At 54.7% G+C, this 14,160-nt stretch overlaps 1 protein-coding gene across 1 annotated transcript in view; it reads left to right on the top strand.

The window, feature by feature from the left end:
• Positions 1 to 1,883: 1,883 nt before the first annotated feature.
• The window catches only part of DSCAML1 (DS cell adhesion molecule like 1), a gene marked incomplete at both ends in the record, with an annotated part of 342,843 nt that continues 330,566 nt past the window's right edge, over positions 1,884 to 14,160 (top strand). The window contains one exon of the mRNA XM_082661172.1: positions 1,884 to 2,121. Coding sequence (XP_082517298.1) covers positions 1,884 to 2,121 — 238 coding nt within the window. The remainder of the gene's footprint in view (positions 2,122 to 14,160) is intronic.

Raw genomic sequence — 14,160 nt, forward strand, 5'->3', positions numbered from 1 at the left:
CGGTGGTGAGGGAAGCTATCAGCCAGAAGACTGGAGACGGCTGGGCTCTGTCGCTGCCTGCCTGACCCCAGGCAGGTCCATCGCCTCCCCGCTCAGGGCCTCATCTTCCTCATCTGTAAAGCGGAGGGCTGGGCTGGGTCATCTCAAACACCTGTTGCAGTCTGCCCCATGTCTCTGTTCTGAGCCTGTGTTCACAGAGGGCAGAACACCTAGTGAAAAAGCATCCACTTTGGAGTGGTGACTTCACATCACGCAGCTGGGCCACGAGGGCAGGCAGCACCGTGCAGAGCAAGCAGTGCTGCCCTGGTGTCTGGAGACCTGGGTTCCGGTCTTGCTTGTGATACAAACTGGGTGACCTTGAACAAGCGAAGCCTCGCTTTTCTCACCTGTTTTAATGGAGAGTGATAAAGCTTCAAAGGATATTGTGAGGATTACACGGAGCAATTGCAGGTGAGAGCCCTTTAAACTCTGAAAGTACTATACAAAAAAAGTAAATGCACCTGGCAGTTCCTCAAAAAGTTAAAAATAGAATTACCATATGATCCAGCAATTACCACTCCCCAGAGAGTTGAAAGCAGGGTCTCGAAGACATACTTGTACACCCATGTTCATGGCAGCATTATTCACAATCACCAAAAGGTGGAAGCAACCCAAGTGTCCGCTGACAAATGAATAAACAAAATGTGGTCTGTACATACAATGGGTGTTACTCAGCTATGAAAAGGAATACGATTCTGACATGTGACAACATGGAGGAACGTTGAAGACGTTATGCTAAGTGAAAGAGGCCAGACACAAAAGGACAAATATAGTATGATTCCACTTAAGTGAAGTACCCGAAAGAGGCAAATTCATAGAGACAAAAGTAAATTAGTGGTTACCAGGAGCTGGGGAATAGGGAGTTATTGTTTAATGGGTACAGAGTTTCTGCTTGGATGATGAAAAGTTCTGGAAATGGGTAGTGGTGATGGTTACACAACACTGAGAATGTTGTCCTAAATGCCACTGAAGACTGCACTTAAATACAGTTAAAATGGTACATTTTATATCATGTATATTTTAACATATTTTAAAGAGTAAATGCCTTGGGCCCCCGTGCCTAACCTGCTGCCCGGCACACAGCAGGTGCTCAACATTCATTTTGTAACTGAGAAGATACCTCACTCCAGCCCTATTCAATTCTATGACGACTTTATGCAGATTGACATAAGGAATAAACCAATTTCTGCTTAGTGACAAAGCTGTGGGGTAGGGGGGACAGATGAGGATGAAGGAGGAAGATACACGAGATACAGCTGACATTGAACTATTTATTGACAATAATGTCTGAGTAATCACAGTGTGCCCAGTGTGAGGCAAATTCCCGCAGAATGGTGGGGTGGCGGGCTTCAGCGGGGCTTCCCACGAGGCAGGCTCGCACAGGCAACTGGGGCTTGGAAGGGCAGGCAGCTTTCAGCTTGGAGGTGGGGAGTAACCCGGGCCGGCACCAAAGGGTCTCAGTCTGGCTTTTACTCCCAGCATCCATGCTCCCCCATCCCAGGGGGTAAACTGAGTCGGAAAGAGGCAGGCTGCCTTGGCCCCAGGTGACTGGGCCAGGAGACACGGGGCGCCCTTGGCCCGAGCAGGGCGGTCTCTTGGCACATGTATGACACACGCCTGTGTGAGACCGCAGGCTCGGAGCCGGTGGGTGGCGGGGACCCCTCGCCTCTCAGACGGCGAAAACTGGTCCGGGCCGTACGGTCCGGGCCCCCGCCGCCCCTGTGCCTGGGCTTGTGGGGCTGGGGGCCGTGTGGGCTCGGGGCTCGCGCGGCGCTCCCCGGCCGGGGTGCCGCGGGGGGGGGGGCGGGGGGGCGGGGAGAGCGGCGCCTAGCCCAGCCCCGCGGATGACAGGAGCCAGGGAGCCGAGGAGGGAGGAGCCGCCGCCGCCGCCGCCGCCGCCGCCGAGCGCTGGGCTGAGGAGCAGAGAGAGCGGGGCGCGGAGTGCGGGCGGCTGGGAGCGCGCTGAGCGGGGGAGAGGCGCTGCCGCACGGCCGGCCACAGGACCACCTCCCCGGAGAATAGGGCCTCTTTATGGCATGTGGCTGGTAACTTTCCTCCTGCTCCTGGACTCTTTACACAAAGGTGAGACCCGCGCGGGCGGCAGGGCGGCGGAGGCGGCGGGGCCGCGGTGCGCGAGGCTGGCGGCGAGGCGGAGTGCCCGGCGGGCTCCAGGTGCCCGGGGCGGGGGGTGGGTGGGTGGGGGGACGGACCCCGGCGCGGGGCCGCGGATGGGGCGCAGCGAGGGAGGGGCAGGCACCCGGGGAGCGGCCAGGTAAGAGTCCGCCCTGGACCGCCCCGCCAGCTACCCGCGACTGCCTTTTTGGGGCGCGCCCGGCGGGGAGGTGGTGAGACAGCCCCTCATCTCCCCGCTCGTTGCCGGGCCGCCGTTCTGCCCGGACCCTTCCCCCAGCCCCTTGCCCGCTGCCTGCGGCTGGGTGGCGCTGGGACCCCGGGGTGCCCTCCGAGTCGAGGGTTCCTTAGGCCGTGACTGTTCACCTGGGAGTGCTGGCGGAACCGGGCCGCGGCTTACTCCCTCTCTGCCACCGCGCGTCCCTCCGCCGCCCCGGACCCCCTGCATCGCACCGCACCGCGCTTATCCGCGCCCTGGCTGGATGCAGGGCGGGGAGAGCCGGGGGTCCCGAGACCTGGGCTCCCTATAATAGCAAGTTTGTTCTCCAAACCTAGAGGTCGCCTTCGTCCAGCCCCACTGCCCCGGGCACTAGCCCCGGCTTGGCTGCGTCGCCTGGCCACCTCAGGCAGCGCGCCCCAAGGTGCGAGAGTCTGCGCTTCGGCTCCTGGTCAGCGGACATGGGGACGAATCTTGGGTTGGGGGGGGCGCGTGTCGCTTTCCCCGGAGAGAAGGCGTTGCTAAGGGTGGGTCCAGGTGTCCGGCATGTCCAGACCTGCTGCTGGAGCGCTGCGCACCTGATCCTCGAGGTAGCCGGGATTGGGGGGTTGGAAGCGGTCCGACATTTCCAACCAGAATCACCTGGGCACCGAGTCGGGATCAGGCAGTCCCCGGCTGTCGGGCTTCCAGGCGATCGCAGAGGACGTGCCCCCGGGCGCACAGATGGCGGGAGATGAGGCGGCCGAACTCGGCGCCCTTGCGCTGAGAAGCACACACGCTCTTACGAGCTCAGCTTTACCTGTGCAGCCCTCTAACTTTTCTCCTTCGCGCCCTGGGGGACGGCCTCAACCCCCTTTGCCCAGGCGGGTGCCCTGGCCCAGCTGCAACTCTTGACCCCTAGGCGATGGGGGAAGGGCAATCCAGCAGAGGGTTGGCGCTCCCGGACGGGTCCGGTCAGTCCTTGCCGACGCCCCAGGGGTCTGGAGTCTGCAACCTGCCGGAGCTGACTGCAGTATCTCGTGGCTTTGGGGGAGGAGGGTGACCCTATTTTATTTGTAAGTACCGCCCGGTCAAAGCCAGACTGAAGGCCAAGATGCTGCTGAGGTGCGGGGCGAGGGCTGGCCCCTGAATCGTGGACAAAGTAGTTGAGTTTCTCTGACCCAGCGGGGTCCACGGGGTGACACACCAAGCCTGGTCTAGGTTGATTAACCCCTTGACCCCGCACAGCACCCTCTTATACCCCGTCCGTCCGCGGAGCAAGCAGCCTGCCTCCTGTTCCCCCGGGCCCCCCACCCGCAGTCTCCCTCTCCCCAGGCTCTTCCTGCTTCCCTCCGCCTCGCAGGCTGGCTCGGCTCGCAGCTTTAATTACATTAATATTAAAAATACATAAGGTGAGGAGAGGCAGCTTTCTCTCTGGCTAGTTCCCTCTCCACCCGCCACCCCTTTCCATTTTGTCGGGCGAGGAAGCACAGGCTGGAGCTGCTCCCACACTCTTGCCCAGCCTTGTCCACACACACCTCCCACCCCCTTTCCGGAGACCTCTTCCAGAGCAGCCCATTCCCCGGGAGTCGAGGCCCCCCAGCAAATACCTGATGGACTCTCCCCTCCCCCTTCCAGAAGCCGGCCATTAATAAATGAAGCCCAAGCTATTTGATAGGGAAGGGGCAGATGGGGATGGGGTTGGAGAAGGGCCCAGAAGGCGGCAGGACGGCCCGAGGGGCAAAGTCCTCTCCAACAGGAGAAGCCTGTAGCTCTGGCCTTGGGCCTGCGGGAGGCTGGAGGTGCCAGGTGAGGCGGCACCTAAGTGGCCTTTGGGTCTGCAGAGCTCCCGCGCCCCTGCCATTCAGAGGCTCCAGCATCTGCGCTGGGCGCCAGGGCGACTTGCCAGACAGGCCTTTCTTTTCCTTCGTGCCTTAATTGGGTCTTAGGTGCCAGGCTGGTCCCCGGGGCCTGTTCTGCTTGGGGTGGCGTGGTGGTGGCGGAGGCGGCTGGGGGAGGATGTTGATGTGGTGCGAGCGGCGAAGATGGGGTTTGGTGTATTTTTCTCTCCCGTTGCCTGTCACCCCCGCGGCACCAAGGAAAATGTAAATGTGAATGTTCGAGGCTGTTACAGAAAACAATATCCTCTTGCAATAATTTGTATGTCCATCTGTGAGGAGGGGGAGGAGGCAGAGAGAGAGGGAGGAGAAAACAAGATGAGATGGAGCGTCCTCTGGATGGAATTAAGCAGTTATTGAATGTGTTTTAAGCGTCTGTTCTTTCCATTCCTCTCGAAATACCTTTTTTTTTTTGATGAAGCCTGAGCTCAGACTGATTCTCCAGAACTAAACTGGGAAGGTGTTTTAATAATCGGTTGTCGAGTCTTCAATAACTGCCTTATTATTGCCAAAACAAATCCAGGTTCGGGCAGCCAGAGGAACCCCAGCGAGGCTCTCTCCCTTGTTCCATCCAGCGTGCCAGCATCTGTGTTGCCTGCAATTGCATTTTTACTGTGTAAAAGAGCAAGCTTCCCCGGGACTAAAATTCCTGTTTTCTAAAAGCCAAAATAATGGGGTGCATTGATTTTTTCATTGCCCCCCCAACCTCTCGGATGGGGACTCATGGTTCTTCTCTCCAGAGAAGACCAAACTAAAAGCCTTCGACAAGCCATTAAGAAAATCTCTAACACTCTGTTCAGAGTCTAATTAAAAGGGGGGTGGGCACTCAGGGAATGTGTTTTTTTAAATCTCGAAATGGCAAACACAACTTAGGGGAAGGAGGTGAAAGCCCAGTGAACGTTGGGGAGGGGGTAGGTAGGCAGAGAGGCCCTGGGTGCTAGGATAACATGGGGGAGAATGGGATTGCCTTGATGCCCGACAAACCTTTCAGATGCTTCGTATTTCTGGGCATCAGAGTCAGCTGCCTCGAATATATTTCTGCAGCAGACTGGGGAGCTCAATTAGAAACAAAAAGCAAGTAAGCAGTTGACCCAAAGGCAGCGCGTAAGTTGAGCAGATCCCAGTAGACTGGCTGAATAGGCTTATTTTTCTCAGATTGAAGAATCGAGAGAAGGTGGGCAAGCAAACGGCAGGGGTGGAGGGTGGGGTTGGCCCAGCGATGCTTGCGCACCCCCACCCCCGGGCACAGGGTGGTTGTCTGCACAGGGCACCTCGTGGGCTGTTGGCTTTTGTCAGAGGGGTGCAGACCTCCAGTCCCCCTTACCTTCTCCGGGTCTTCAGGAATTCCACCCTTGTGACTTGCTTGGTCCCCTGCTCAGCTTGGTGAAGGACGATTTTATTTGTGGATGAGTTGAAGGGAGGGTGGATGTTCAGAGAGCTTTTTTGGGGGGTATGGGTACCAAGCTGGGAGATTCTTCCCTCCCACGTGATCCTGGAGGAGGTGTTTCTTGGGGGCATTGGAAACAGTCAAAAGGAAACGCCCCCAGCTTCCGAAGTGCTTTCTCAGCCCCTAGCTCAGTAGATTCTACCCAGCACCCAGGTGCACGAATGGGGTGAGCCACAGGCAGCAGACATGACAGGGTGCCAGGAACCCAAGGGCAGGCCCTGGATTTGCATATAATTTGCATACAGATTTGCATGCTCACCTAGCCAGGCCAAGAGCCTCCTCACCCTCTGAGTAGCCGCATCTTGATCTCAGCCTCAGTTGCAGCCAGGCAGTGGCTTTTCCTTCTGTGGAATGGGGGTGGGGCAAGAGTGGGGAGAAGGATGATGTTTTGGGTGGTGCTTCTCTCTTGCCTCTGAGTTCTAGGCCTACAGGGGCTCAGCACTGAGTTTTTCTTCTGGCAAGGCAGCCCCCGAGCTTGCAACTGGGGTGGGATGGGTGACCGGCGGCAGAGACACCCGAAGGCAGACCAAACTTTGGGTGTGGGTTGCGCCTCTTGTACTGCAGGAAGAAGAGAGGGGCACACCTGCTTTGGGGATCCAGGGCCAACATTTGTTTTCTGGTGAGTGCACCCCCAGAATGGAGGATGCTTAGGGCTGTGGTCAGTGGGTGGAGAAGCAGCAACTGATGGGAAGAGGGTATCAAGTGAGGCAAAATGCTCTTTCACCCCGCTGGTTTGTCGGTGTCCAGCTTGGGAGGGGGTTGTGGCCTCTGAGGGGAAGAGCCCCCAGCGGCTGCTTCTACCATTGTTAAGACGCCTTCTGTCACATGCAGTGGTGGGGGCGCGGTGAAAGGCAGGCACTGTGGTCAGACGATGGGTGTATAAAGAGTTGGGAGTAATGCTTGAAGAGCACACAGTTCAGGGCAGCTGGAGTGCTGCTTCCCAGAGAGCCAGCTGGGATGCCCACAGTGGGGGGGGGGGGTGGCTTCGGGAATGATTCTGTCTGCATTTCCGGGGCCCTGGGCAAATCCCACCCTGGCAGGTGCAGCTCCAAGGCCTCCCAGAGTGTTTTTCTGCACATCTAATGATCTGGGAGAGCCCTGGTCCACCAGAGCCCACAGAGGTTTCTGAAGGAGGTGGGGGTGGAACCCTAAGGTGTTGGGTAGAGCCTCGGGGGATGGCCGGAGGGAGAGAGGGAGAGGGCCAGTGGGCAGAGCTTCAAGCCCTCCTCCCCCAGTTCTTCCAACCAGAGCATTTTATATACTAGAATTGTGAAGAAAAATAAAAGAGATTGCAATTCGATGGTGCAGTGGATATTCGGAGTCAAGGCAAACCCTTCATTTGCATCCTGGCTCTGCACTTAGTATGTGACCTTGGTCCTCTCTGAACCTCCCTTTCTCCAGCTATGAAATGGGATTAAAGGAGCTAATGCATATGAAGTACCTAGAATATAACTCGTTTTCAATAAACCTTAGACCTCTTCTTTTTTCTGCACTACTCCCAGCTTCAGCCCCCTTCCCCCCCAGAGCAGAGCATCTGCTTCTGTCCCGAATGGTGGTACTAATGAGCCGCAGTTTTGGCCAAGCCAACGGACTTAGACTTTGTAGCAGTGAGAGAGGCTGAATGGTGGCCAGGGCAGGGGGCGTCACAGCTTCCTTCCATCACCTATCAGCTGGGTAGCCTGCAGGACCCGTCCTCAGCCAGATAGCCGAGGCCATGCAGCCACCTGGGTGGCCCTGGGGTGGGGCGGGGTGGGAGCACCCAGCACACTCCCTTTCCCCAGCCACAGCTGGTGGCAGTTGTAGAAAAGGTGAGGGCACAGGTTGGCTCCAGATTTGGATTTGAGGGTGAGGCAAAGGCCAGTCTCATACCTACCAAAGGAAGGCTGGGGTTGGTTGATAAAGCTCTACCATGACTGGACACAGTAAGAGCTGATTTAATGCCATAAATCTATGTACGTGGGCTGCACGGGGGGAGCCCCCATACCTTGTAGCTGGATGGATTTCTGTCTTTCCCTGCTAGGATGAACTTTGCTGTTTTTCAGGTAGTTTCATGTATAGAGAACACCCTTGACAGCCCCTGACCTTGGGGATCCCTGGACCACTCCTACCTCCATAACCCGGTCAGCCATATGACCCAGGGAAGCAGCATATGACCCAGAGGTCAGTTGCTGCTCATGGCAGGTTGTGGCCTGTGGGTCCCATGAGTGGCGGGGTGAGGGCTGTGGCACAGCAGCCTGTGTGCCCTGTTTAACAGCTGTTTGTCCTGTGCTGCTTTCGCATGAATAGCATTAGCCTTGGGCACCACCCCTGCCATCCAGCTGCTATCCCCTCATCCGTTCAGCCACCCCCTGCCCCACTTCCCCATGCCCTTGCTCTACACGCTGTTTGCACTGACAGTTTCCAAGGTCACCGTCTTCATTAAGAACAGTTATTCAAAGGCAAGTTGCATCTCCATTAAACTCCGTGTGTGTGTGTGTGTGTGTGTGTGTGAAGAAGCATTGTCCATAGACCTAGAAAACAAAGCTCAGCTGTCTAATATAGGCACGTTACCTAATAGTTCATGTGCCTCTATTTCCCAATCTGCAAAATGGGCAAAATAACCCCAGTCCTGGCTGTCCCCCAGAGCGACTGCTGTCGCATATGCACAAAAAGGGTGAAGGCCATACAATGGTATAGCGTGTGACAATGCTTTGTAAACTGAAGAGGGCAACGTATAAACACACACATGTAAAAGCCACAGCAAATCAGTTTTAGCCTTATAAATGCTCTGCTGAAATGAGGTATAATTACTGTCATCTCATGATACAGGAACAACGAAGGTCTCACAGCTGTGTGTGGCTGTCTCCCCCTCCCTGGGCCTCACACATATGGAGAATTTTCCTAGCCTTTGCTTTTCATCAACATGGGGAACAGCTGATGAGACAAAGCCAGGCTGCCAGCGTCTTCATGGACTAGACTTGGCAGATTCCCTGTGGCCCCAGTGCCTGGGGGCAGTGGGAGGAGCTTACCTCTGCTCCCTCCCCAGGTCCTTAGATGTACCGTTTAGTCCATAATCCTCTGGACACGCCCCTGAGGGTGTTCTCCCTGCTGGGACTCCGCAGTTTTTTTGTGGGAAGGGGAGTAGGCACAGTGTCCCACCTTGGGTCACCTTGTTTGAGGTCACAGCGATTATTGGAATCCAGGCCCTGAGAACCCAGCTGACTCAGGGTCATGGACACCCTGTATCTAGGGTGGCCTCCCAGAGCCATGGGGGAGAAGGTGAGTGGGGGACCTGCTCTGGGGGTGTGACAGCCATGGGTCAAAATCTTCCAGGTTGGAAGGCACCTTCAGGGACATGGAATCCGTCCCCTAATCAGCTGTCTGATCCCCTCTGCACTGTCCCACCGGCGTTGTTCTTCCTCTGCTACGGCACCTCCAGCCACTGGAAACGCCTTCCTTTCAAGGAGGCCATTCCTGGCCAGGGAGCTATTACAGCTCTCACCCTTACAGTCAGCCACTTCCTTGGTCCTGTACCTTCTACTCACTGGCTCTGCTCCTACCTTTTAGGCCACATAAATCCAGGTGAAACCCTCTTCTACCTGATGACACTTTGACTACTTGTAGACAGATGAACTGCCCACCTGAGCCCTCTCCTCTGGGCAGCCAGCAGCCCTGGTCCCTCTAACGCTCCCTCCTACGACAGCATTCCCTTTCTCCACGATGCCCTCCGTGCCTGGGTTGTTGGGATCTGAAAGTGGAGCGGCCAGAGTTGCAAGAGCGGTGGAGACGGGGGTCTGGTCCCAGCCAGGATGCTGGCCAGCTGTGCACCTGGGGCAAGTGACTCTCCAGGCCTCACTCTCCCCATCTGTAAATGGAGGAGATCGAACAAAATAATCTCTTAAGTCCCTCCAGTGTGAACAGTCTAAATCTAGGAATCTCTGGGGACAACTGTGCTGTCTGAGCCGACTCCCAGGAAAGACCTTTCTGGCCATAAGGGGCGTTCCTTTGACAGGCCCTGTCTAGAAGGGGCTGGAAGATTAAAGAGTCTGTTTGACTGTCAGCTGTTGCTCATAACTTCTGGAGCTGATGGTGAGGGGCCTTGTAGGTTGAAGGATGACTGATCTTTACTGGATCTCAGAGGTTTCTGGTTGCTGGTTACAGGAACTATGTTTGTGCTAAGAATCTTAAGAAAAAAGGAAAAAAAAACCGTTTCTGATGGACAGAGGTGACCACTTGGGCACTGGAGCGGTGCTTCTCATTGGGGTGGTACTGTTTCCTTAGGGCTGTTTGGCAACTGGGGGGGTACTTTTTGGTTATTTTAGTCCCTAGAGTAAGGAGGATATAGTGGAGGGCAGGGAAGGATGATTAGGGATGAAATGTCTGATGCCTGGGGCAGTCCCAAATAATTCAGAATTGTCATTTCCCAAAGGGCTCTCTTTCATCAGAAACCCACCTTATAGGATGATCACAGCTTGCAGACACTCTGAGAGTAGAATGTAGCGCTCCCGTTGAGAGACACAGCCGGAGTAAGGGAGGCCTGGGTTTCAAATGCTGCTCTGTCAGCCCTGGCTGGGCCACCTAGGAAATTACTTGATCTCTTGAAGGTCCTGTTTTCTTATCTGTAAAATGGGGTCTTGGGCAGTAGCTACATTAGAGGTACTCATAAGGATTAAATGCACTGTAATGGAAGGAAAGGGCTTCTCACAGGGCCTGGCACACAATTAGTGCTGAAAAGAAATTGTGGCCATGAGGATGGTGAGTGTAGAGGTAAAGCAAGTGTGTCAGGTTTGGGGACAGAAGGTCTGGGACTTGGTCCAGCTGCACAACCAGTTCTGGTTGCCTGTAAATGCTCAGATGCTGTCTGGGGAGACCGGCCCTTCCCCTCCTCAGAATCTAGACTCCGATTGTCTCCAAGGTGTGAACACACCATAACGGGGTTTTCTGAGGGAGGGGCCAGACCCCGTCTCCCTGGTCCTCACCTGAGTTTTGGATGGACATGGTGGTTGACCTGAGACCCCACTGGCTGATCCTCTCTGGACCCGGTTTTTCCAACTATGGAATAAGAACAGAGTGAAGACAAATAATACATCTCTTTTATGAAAACCTTTGTGTGGAGATGCAGCGGAGTAATCAACCTTGCAAATTAATCTGAGAAACCTCACATCTGCATTAAAACAACCACAGCTCTGTGTGTGGCCCGGAGCCGTGTAGCTGTGGCAATGCTCTGTTTATTGATCACACCATTATTCTTTCATTAACTCGATCACCAAATTAAGTTACTTAATGAGGTGCTGAGGTTCTGTCAGCCAAGCCCATGAGAATGGTCTGTTGTTGGGAGAGTGGATTGAAGTCCGGTATGGCAAACCTTTTTCCTATAGAGCATTACTCTGAGTGTAGACAGAGGACCACCTGCCTCAGAAACAGAGTTCCCTGGCCCTAAGACAAACTCAGCGAATCTGGTATCTAAGGGCGCGCATGTTTAACAAGGTCTCCAGGTGGTTCTTATGCATAGTAATGTTTGAAAACTACTATCTGAGGTTGCCATCATGATCGTCATTGGTGAGAGGTATTTGTTGTGGGATATACTTCCTGCCTGTCTGCTATCATGATAATATTTATAACAACAGCAATGAATACTTAGGTGGTTACCTCTACCACTTATATGTACCGGAAACTGTCATACATATTAACTCATCCAATCTAACAACCCTTGAAGTAGATACAGTCACCCCCATTTTATAGATGAGGAAACCAAGGTGTAGAGAGGCGAGGTAATCTTGCCTGCAGTTACCCTGCTTGTAAGGGGCAGAGCAAGGATTCAAGCCTGGGGAGCCTGGCACCAGAGTCTGGGCATTTAACCACTGTGCTAAGTGCCTAGTGCTATGCTAGGCCCAGGGGACAGAGTGGTGACCAAGACGGGGAGCTCATAGGCCTGCAGGGGAGCCCTGCCCGCCCCTCGTCCCCGCTGCTACCATCCAGCCACGCTCCCCGTGCCCGGGGCTGGATACCCCTTGCAGGCTCTTGCCCATCTCTCGGGCGGGTGCAGGTGGCAGGGACTCCAGCACTGGCAGATGCTCCTGGATGAAAGATCCAGTGAATGAGACTAAATATTGTAAAGGGAGAGAAGAAGTGACTCATTTCTCCCTGTGGAGGTGGTGAGACGTTAACGTTTCGGTCCCCTCAGGTTGTCATTCACGATGATTGGAGATGATGACATGGGGATAATTCAAAGTGCACCTGGGTGGAAGCCTCAATTGGCCAGACACCTCCATCCCAACCCGGGCAGGTGGGGTGGGGGGCCCCTGGGTGTTGACTGCGTGGGTGTTGAGTTTCCTTCGCCAAACTAATCCCGATGGCCAGACAGCGTGGGGCAGACGGACAAGTTGATGCGATGGATATTTAGGTTTCAGGGGTGATCCTGGGGCAGCCCAAATGCCTGGGTGCGATTTCTGGTTTAAAAATATTGCTGTGCTATTTCTACGCTTCTAATCTCCCAGCCATTTGGAGCCTGTTTTATGAAACACGGCATCAGGGTGGTGCTCTATGTTAACCGGCGGAGAAGATTAAAGGGGTTTAAGTCTGGGCGTCTGTCACATCACAACCAAGCCCATAACTTCCATTTTCTATTAAAAATCCATTTCCCCTTTGACCAGAAGAAGCTTTGCTGTTGATCTGATCTCTCTTTATTTACGAAGTGTTTCTCCCTCCTGTCCTTCTGTCTGTAAGTCTGCCTGGTACTGTCTGCAGAGGGAAGAAAGAGCTGGGGGATGGCTGAGATTTAGGCGAAAGTTGGAGTTTCCTGTCCAAAGATTTGCTTTCCAAATTTGGACTGGCTTCCAGAGAAGAAATGAAAGAAAATCCTCATAAGGCCCCAAACTTTGAACTCTTCAGCTTTGTGTTGGAAAAAACTCTGGCTTGGGAGCCAGGCAGACTTTGACTGTTGGCCTGGTGGCCTCCTGGCTGTACGATCTTGGAGAATCTCCCCGCATGAGCCTCTTTGACCTCACCTGTAAGATGAGACTCACAGAGCCCACCTCGGACCTCTGCGTCAGGATTATGTGAGGAAATGCCCTTGTAGCACACAGTAGGCGCTCAATCAGTTAGTCTCCTTTCTTCTGAGAACTCTGTACCATCAGCCAGGCCACTAAGCCTCCAGGGGAGAACGTGTAGAGCCAAAATGAAATTACAGGAAGGGCCATAAACCCTTCTGCGAACTCTGCCCTGGGCGGTGGGTTAGCCCTCTTCGGCCCCCATCTCCTTTGCAAGCTCCTGGATGGCGGGGACCGTTTTCCCCGGCCTTTGATGCTTTCCACCACACCTGGGGGCCTGCTGGGCATGTGGCTTGTGCTGGGTAAAGATCTTCTGAGGGAACAAGTCTTTCCTGGCCTCGGGTCAGGAAGGACCTGGGAGAGGAGAGCGTTCAAGGGTGCAGGAGTCACCCTCAGGTGCAGGACGGCAGGGTTGGGGGGACTGGACCCTGACCACGCTTTGCAGTAACTTTCGCCTCCCTGGTCCCCTCGGGGAATCAATCACTGGGATGCGAATACCAATCCCATCCCTCCTAGTCCTGCATCCTCATTTCGGGGAACCAAGTACTTTCACGTTCTCTTTTGCCTGCTTAGCAGCCCTGGGGGACAGGTAAGGTCCCCCTTTTGTGAATGAGGACGTTGAGGCTCAGAAAGGCTAAGTGGGTTGCCTGAGGTCACACAGCAGGTCAGGAATGAGCCCCAGGAGGGAAGGTAGCACTGTCAGACTTGTCCCGGGTGTCTGACTATTGTCCCATGCTTCTGTGCTCCTCAGAGCTGGCTGAGGCTTTGTCACTGCTCTGAAGGTTCAAACAGGAGCCTGAGGAGGGAACGCTGCCACCATTGAAGCCTCTCCAGACTCCGTGAGGTGGGGGTGAGGCCCCCAGACCCCTGCTCCTACCCCTTCCGTGGCCGGTGACTGATCGTACCCATTGCTACCGCAGCCACTCACTGGTGCCCTGTGCCAACCTTCATCTTAGCACATGGCAGAGATTTCAGGAGATTCGTGCCTCAGTTTCCCCTTTATGGATTTGCTTATCCCTCTCTCTTGGCAGGTGGGGTGAGGCTGAATTAATATTTATTTAAAGGCTTCTGCATTCCAGGCTGACAGGTGCCTTGTGATGGTAAGATATGAGCCCGAAGTAAGTGCAAAATGCTATTGTTTCACACCTGAGGGTGATGTTTCATAATGGCAGTGCTCTGTCAGAGCTACAAGCTGAAACGAATGGTGTGTCTAATCCTCCACAGCTCCCCCAGACCCAGAAGACAGCAGCTCACATACCAGGGGGGAGAAATATGAGGCTACTCACCTTTGGCTATAAATCCGCTGTTTCTTCAGCCCTGACAGGTGGCTGGACGGTCCCCGTCAATTCATCAATTACATCTACCCATTTGTAGTTGCTGAGAAGCCCGTGTCCTTGTCTCTGGCAGGATCCGAGGCCCAGA

The sequence above is a fragment of the Grampus griseus genome (assembly GCF_964374135.1).
Source record: "Grampus griseus genome assembly, chromosome: 8".
Lineage (NCBI taxonomy): Eukaryota > Metazoa > Chordata > Mammalia > Artiodactyla > Delphinidae > Grampus > Grampus griseus.